This window comes from Hippocampus comes, unplaced genomic scaffold (assembly GCF_001891065.2).
Source record: "Hippocampus comes isolate QL1 unplaced genomic scaffold, H_comes_QL1_v1.1 scaffold310, whole genome shotgun sequence".
Classification (NCBI taxonomy): Eukaryota; Metazoa; Chordata; class Actinopteri; order Syngnathiformes; family Syngnathidae; genus Hippocampus; species Hippocampus comes.
Window position 1 is genome coordinate 734658 of NW_017805990.1, and position 7767 is coordinate 742424.

The window sequence follows — 7767 nt, forward strand, 5'->3', positions numbered from 1 at the left end:
CCACGTTTAAAGTCCTATTTTCAAAATGCTACAGATGATTTCAAATTGGGCGACCCGGTGGTCCAGTGGTTCGCGTGTCGGCCTCACAGTGCAGAGGTACCGGGTTCAATTCCAGCTCCGGCATCCCTGTGTGGAGTTTGGATGTTCTCCCCAGGCCTGGGTGGGTTTTCTCTGAGTACTCCGGTTTCCTCCCACGTTCCAAAAACATGCATGGCAGTCTGATTGAACACTCTAAATTGTCCCTAGGTGTGAGTGTGAGCGCGGATGGTTGTTCTTCTCTGTGTGCACTGCGATTGGCTGTCAACCGGTTCAGGGTGTCCCCCGCCTACTGCCCGAGGACAGCTGGGTTAGGCTCCAGCACCCCCCGCGACCCTTGTGAGGATAAGCGGATCGGAAAATGGATGGATGATTTCAAATTTCTTGCATTTTTATTTGTCAGACAATAAGTACAAATGTGAATAAAGAAAGCAAAATTCCTGAATTAAAAAAAGAAAAAAAAAGAAGCAGGAAAAAAGATGGAAGTACCGTGACTGAGGCAGGCCTTTCTTGCTGAGATCCATCCTCACCCTCTCACCCACATGACGGTAGATCTCCACCAAACAACTCATAGCCCCATCTCGTACCTAAGTGTGAACACAAGACAAATGTTCTGTGTGTCATTGTTTTCTCATCCGACGCTGTGCTCTTTCAGTCATCTTTACAGGACTGTTCACATAGACCGAGAAGGAACAGCACTGAACTTTCTCCATTTCGCAACATTCTGTTTCACTGGGTTTTTCAGAGATAGTTGTGGAACCCTTTCCAGTGTGTGCGTGTGTGTGTGTGTGTGTGTGTGTGTGTGTGTGTGTGTGTGTGTGTGTGTGTGTGTGTGTGTGTTTTGGGGCAGGGCAGCTTAAACTTACTTGCAGCTCGCCACGGCCCTGTCTACAGTGGCCGGTCCGCGGGGAGGCGGTTGGGCACCACTGATTTACAATATTAAGCAACAAAAAGTTGAAAAAAAAAGAGAAATGATTTGCGATACCTGGCTTGTGGGATCCCCCAACAGGTTACATATATGGGGGACAATCTTACTGAGAGTCAAGCCTTGGGCTCCATACCTGAAAGACAAAGAGGCTGAATAAGTGTAATCTACAAATCAACATGCATACATTTTATTTTTGTATTGCATTTTGTAAAATATTTAAAACGTGTCGTAAGAGAGCTGTCAGTGAGACTCCTATGGTCCGTCAAAACATGTCCTTGCGGTCTGTGGTGCAAAAAACGATTGGGCACTGGACCGCTGCCCTAGAGAAGTGTACTCAGATAGCTAGCGTATCATAGGGTCCCATAATGCAAATCAGAGGTGGGCAATTAATTTTTCGAATGAGCCAAGCAGCTCAATTATGTTAAATAGAAATCTCATGTGTTTTTTTATGAAATGGTAAATATCGTTTTATTAAGCTGCCATTGTATAGCCCTGGTATGTTATAATTAGAAATAAAAAGTCAAAACTGAAGAAAAAAAAAAACAGTTTTATTAAAATGACAGCTACAGATATTAAGGACAAATCTTGCCCTGATGTGCCGCAAGTCTTAAAGCTCATGCATCTATCCTCACTGTTAGCATTTATCTGAGAACTAAACAACAATCTCTGGTGCTCATGTCAGGATCATGCCAAAAATTGTATGTGCATCCCTGGTTGTAAGTAAATCTGCAGCTCTTGCTTGAACTGTTTCCTTTGTTTTGTACTGGCTCTGGCACTCCTTTTTTGGGGCACCGAGAATAACCAAACGGCACATGTGACAACACTCTGAGGTTCCAAACAGTTAGACTGAAGCAGTGCGTGCTCAAAGTATATTTCCGAACGCACCTAAGATTCAGGAATGGGCATTTTGTGTGTGAGTCCGAGCTCTTCTATTCTTGGTCAGAGATTTTGTAAATTAAATTTCCAGAGAAAATACAACTTATACTCTGAAGTGACAAATCAGTTTTTGTTCTTCTTGATGATGTATTTTTGGACTGGAGAAAAAGGATACTGTACTGAAAATTGAAATTGGAAGAAAGAAGGAGCCTCACATGGTCAATGTGGCAATAAGGCAAAGGCAGACTCCCTCCCTGGTCCTGTTGTTCTTATGTTTGAAGCCTCCAAGCATTCTGTCCCACACATACTAAGACAAGATAACACAATAAAATGGCATGTGACAACACAAACCAAAACACTGAATCAAATGTCTTGAACCAGTAGCTATTAACTAATGTACAATATATTCATACCTGTGGGGATGCAGCTTGTTCCATGATCTTAAGCAGCAGTGCTTGGTCTTGTTCTCTTACTTGGTCTTTGGCATCTCCCAATCGATCGATAAGACTAGGTAGAGCTGAATACGTAAAAACAAGAACATCATAAAAAGAAGTGGTTAATGAATTAATCAAACTTGGATGACATAATGTGAGTTGCGGAGAGGAAGAATACATCCGAGGCATTGCTTCCACTCAAGTTTACTCATTGAGCAGACACCTGATTGAATTGACAATTTTAAAAGAAAATAGATGGTGGCGAAATAAGAATTATATTTTTGCAGGTGACAGAGAATGGTTACATTCAAATACAAATTATACTTAACAGTCATCACACCATTAAATATTGTTCCAATTCTACTTCTTCCTTTCATAACTTTGCTGCTGTGGCAAATTATACTTAATAGTCATCACACCATTAAACATTGTTCCAAAGGTTTTGTCACAAAAATGTATGCCAATGCATGGAATTTAGGTAAAATAGGTAAATAAGGGTAATAAAAGTCTATTTTAACCAGTTTGAGTCTTAATTTCAATAGATTAATTATCTTAAAGGTTTTGTCACAAAAATGTATGCCAATGCATGGAATTTAGGTAAAATAGGTAAATAAGGGTAATAAAAGTCTATTTTAACCAGTTTGAGTCTTAATTTCAATAGATTAAACTAAATAGTACAAAAAGGCAAATGCATATTGTAAGGCAAAATTGTCTGAATTGATTCTTAACTTCCAACCCAAAATTCAAAGTCGAGAAACAAATTTCTGTGAAGTTTAGTAAAATTCTATAGTTCATCTATTTAGATACCACATACTGATATAATAATAGTTGAAACCTACCTGTTCCGACATGGGCCCGAAATCTCTCTTGTAACCTCGTCACTAAAGCAGAGAGGAGATCCAAGCCTAGCAGAGCCACCTAGTGGAGACACGGTATAATATTAGTTTCAAATGTGATTTTTTTTTTCTTCTTCTTCTTTCAGAAACATATTCTTGTGTTGTTTTACCAGCAATTCAATTGCATTTTTTTAATCAGTTCTATCCATCCATTCATTTTCGAATGTGCTTTATCTTCACAAGGGTCGCGGGGCGTGCTGGAGCCTAAAAAAAGATCTTTGGGCAGGTTACCGTATTTTCTACTGTAAGGCGCACCAAGAAGCATTCAATTTTCCCAAAAGCCAAAACTGTGTCCTATGATCCAAAGCACCTTATATTTGGTGTTACAGTCTCTTTATATTCCCCATTGAGTTGTTTACGTATTAGAGTTCCTAGGCCATTTAGTGCTCATTATTAGCAGGAACCAATTATAAGATAAAAGGGTTCTGCCCGACACTAATTGACTTGTGCATTTGTCAACACACACTCAGATAACTACTTTGTGAGCGCCGCTTAGCCATTGTGAAACGAAGATAACACCAAAAGCATAGTTAACTCCTGACTAAATGAAGGAAGGAGACAAGCAAGACTTTTAAGGATATTCAGCCCCTTGTGGATGTGAGCCTACGAGGTTTGTGTGTCTGTTGGTTGAATCTTTTGTCTTTCATTTATTGTTTTGTAATGCCATTTGTATTCATGTCTCATGTACAGCCACAGTGGCTGTGAAGGCTCTATTTAGCAGTATTTTCCGCACTAAAAGGCGCACCTAAAAGCCTTCCATTTTCTTAAAAGCTCACAGCGCGCCTTAAAATCTGATGCGTCTTGTGTATGGTCATTATGGTTAACGAGTCAATGTTAAAGTGGCTCCTTGCTGGAGACATGCTTACAACGCAGAGTTCAAAATTAAGGTGATCGGTTTTGCAGCTAAACACGGAAATAGAGCAGCGGCAAGAGAATTCAACGTTAACGAGTCAATGTTATAACTTGCTATTGGTTAAGTGAACTGTGTCGCTGCTTTATTAAATAAGTTTTACTGACATCTGATTGTTGCTATATAAATCAGGGTGTCGTGTAGTGCAGTGTTCTGTTGGCATTTCCTTGCGCATAGCTCCATCTAATGGATGCATTGTAGATTGCGTCTTATAATGCGGTACGTCCAATACAGTCAAACCTCGGTTTTCGAACGTCTCGGTTCTCGACCAATTCGGTTTTCGACCAAAAATTTCGAGTTTTTTTATGCCTCGGATGACGAACAAATTTCAGTTCTCGAACAAACTGAGCGCACTTGAATGCGTCACTTCACTCCTCTCAGCTTCGCTTCCTCGTGTAGCGTCCATTGTGAGCAGACGTTTTTGTATTGTTCAATAAAGATTTTTTTCAAAAAAGCATACGTGTTTGGTGAAACGCTTCCTCGTGCAGCGTCCATTGTGAGCAGACGAGTTTGTATTGTTCAATAAAGATTTAAAAAAAAAAGCAGACGTGTTTGGTGAGACGCTTCCTCGTGTAGCGTCCATTGTGAGCAGACGAGTTTGTATTGTTCAATAAAGATTTAAAAAAAAAAGCAGACGTGTTTGGTGAGACACTTCCTCGTGTAGCGTCCATTGTGAGCAGACGAGTTTGTATTGTTCAATAATTATTTTTTTTTTAAAAGGCAGACGTGTTTGGTGAGAACTACATAATATCAGACTGTTATTTTTGCATTGTGTATCAATCCCTAATCATGGCACCAAAGAAAGCAAGTGGAAGTGTTACCACTTCCACTTGCTTTCTTTGGTGCCATGGTGAAGAGGAAAATAGTGCGCAAAACTATAGAATTTAAGAAAGATTTGATCGTAAAATATGAGTCAGGTGTGCGTGTGTCTGTGTTGGCTAAGGAGTTCGAGATGCCGAAATCCACCATCAGCAGCATCCTAAAAACGAAAGACCATCTGCCCGATGACAGCTGGGATAGGCGCATGCCCCACGACAGAAAGAGAGAAAGAGAGAGATGTTCCTTCAATTTTTATGTTACAATGTTAATGTTAAAATTGGTGAAAATAAAACATATTACAGTTTGTTTGTACAGTATTTTAAATATTACCTGCTCTCTTATTACATGTGTAAAGTTTATGGTGTAAAATTGTAAAAAAAAGTGGTTTAAAAAAAAAGTTGTTTTCTTGACTTGGAACGGATTAAAAAAAATGTACATTGATTCCAATGGGAAACATGGTTTTGGTTTTCGAACAATTCGGTTTTCGAACAGCCTTCTGGAACGGATTATGGACAAAAACCGAGGTTTGACTGTATATGAAAAAAATTATAAAATAGGCCATTCATTGAAGGTGCGCCTCATAATCCAGTGCACCTTTTAGTGTGGAAAATACGGTCAGTAAAGCTGTATTATATTATAATAATAATAATAATAATACATTACATTTATAAGCGCCTTTCAAAACACTCAAGGACACTTTACAATCAAAACAAGAACAATAAAACCACAGATAAAATTAGAAATAATAAAAGGAGAGATGAATTTAAACTGAATTTAGCGACTCGAAATAGTTGACGCCGGCAACATCGCCGCCGCAAAGAGCACCAGCTGACCCAGCCAGGCCGGCCAACACGCCGTGGTACGCGGATCGGCCGCCGGTTCTGACGCTGACCCCCCGCCACTGAGCCCCGCAGCAGTCCCCCCACGGGCAGACGGAGGAGCGACAGGACGGTCCACAGCAGCGTAGCCCAGACACAGGCCCCGTCGACCCCCACCACGGGGCGCAGAGGGGCGGAGAAGGCACGGAGCACCGTCCGACAGCCGAACAGGCAGGACAGCGCGACCGAGGACAACCGTGCGACAACCGACGGTCCAAAACCACAACGAATTGCGACAGGAGAGGAGGGTTTCTCCCATGACAAGAGTAAACCGTAAAAAAACCCGTAAAACAAACGCTAAAAAAGAATAATAGCGGGTGAGCAGCGGCAGCCAGACGCGCCAGCGTTCACTCAACCCGGAAGTGACCCCTCAACCCGGAAGTGACCCCAATTATATTGTATTCCCTTCAGCGTAGCTACATCTAGTGGATGCATAGTGCAACCACAGCCACGATTGTAGCTTCTATTTTATGCGCCTTAGTTTTAAAATAGGCCATTCATTGAAGGTACCCCTTATAATCAGAAGCGCCTTATAGTGCAAAAAACACGGAAAATTATCTATCCATCCATCCATCCATTTTCCGATCCGCTTTATCCTCACAAGGGTCGCGGGGCATGTTGGATCCCATCCCAGCTGTCTTCAGGCAGTAGGCGGGGGACACCCTGAACTGGTTGGCAGCCACTCGAAGGACACACAGAGATGAACAACCATTCGCGTTCACACTCACACCGAGGGACAATTTCAAGTGTTCCATTAACCTGCTATGCATGTTATGGGAATGTGGGATAAAAGCGGAGTGCCCGGAGAAAACCCACGCAGCCACGGAAGAACATGCAAACTCGATACAGAGAGGCCGGAACTGGAATCGAACCCTGCACACCTCTGCACTGTGAGGTTGATGCGTGAACCAGCCAACCACCGGGCAGCCTATGGTAAATTAACGTTTAAATATTGATAAAAATAATATGCTGGAGTAGGGTGAGTAAAGGGCAAACAAACTGTTTATGATAACCGTTTGGACACACACACACACACACACACACACACACACACACACACACACACACACACACACACACACACACACTTGAAAAAAAACAAGAGAACACCGAAACAACACAAAGTGACTCCAAATCCATCACTCTCCTGTGAAATCAGCCTGCTCAGTTGGGAAGCAATACTGATTGTGAATCTCTTTGACCTGCTGTTGTGGAACAGCAACAGGTGGAAATGAGAGGCAATTACCAAGACAACCCCTATAAACAGAGTGGTTTTGGAGGTGGCGTCTATCAACCATTCTTTTGCTCTCATTTTTTTTCACTGATGTTTTGGCTACATTTGCATTTTGTCAGTGTCACTGGCGAATGGTCCACAGGTTCACTGCTGGACACGGTTATGTAGTCTTTTTCACATGACAAAAACATTCATGCATTTTTCTATTTGCAACTTCCATGGTCCAGGTTTCTTCTGTTTACATGCTAGACATAAGGAGATTGACAGAGGAGCGAGGCTAGAGGAAGGAAATGAGATAATCACTCCTTAATGTCATCATTTCATGGAGGTGTCTACTAAAGATGACATCAAGTCACCAACTTGCATCACAAATGAACCATCTGTATGGCTGAATTATTAATGCAGTATTTCCACAAATGTCCACTTTATGTTTTATGTTTCATGAAGGATTAAAGTAAAGTCAAGTACAAAATTACCACAGTGCAGAGGTACCGGGTTCAATTCCAACTCCGGCCTTCCTGTGTGGAGTTTGCATGTTCTCCCCGGGCCGGCGTGGGTTTTCTCCGGGTTACCTCGGTTTCCTCCCACATTCCCAAAACATGCATGGCAGGTTAATTGAACACTCTGTAAATTGTCCCTCAGTGTTAGTGTGAGCCCGGATGGTTGTTCGTCTCTGTGTGCCCTGCGATTGGCTGGCAACCGGTTCAGGGTGTCCCCCGCCTACTGCCTGAAGACAGCTGAGCTCCAGCATCCCCC

The 7767-nt window shown here is 42.0% G+C and overlaps 1 protein-coding gene across 27 annotated transcripts in view; it reads right to left on the reverse strand.

Annotated features, from left to right (window-relative positions):
* clasp1a (cytoplasmic linker associated protein 1a) overlaps positions 1 to 7767 on the reverse strand; it is an 83637-nt gene that overhangs the window by 57573 nt on the left and 18297 nt on the right. For all 27 annotated transcript variants that reach the window (XM_019892003.1, XM_019892007.1, XM_019892006.1 and 24 more), the window contains 5 exons: positions 3114 to 3192; positions 2254 to 2357; positions 2056 to 2147; positions 1022 to 1097; positions 526 to 623 (listed from right to left, as the gene is read on the reverse strand). In XM_019892003.1, the coding sequence (XP_019747562.1) occupies positions 526 to 623; positions 1022 to 1097; positions 2056 to 2147; positions 2254 to 2357; positions 3114 to 3192 (449 nt within the window). The remainder of the gene's footprint in view (positions 1 to 525; positions 624 to 1021; positions 1098 to 2055; positions 2148 to 2253; positions 2358 to 3113; positions 3193 to 7767) is intronic.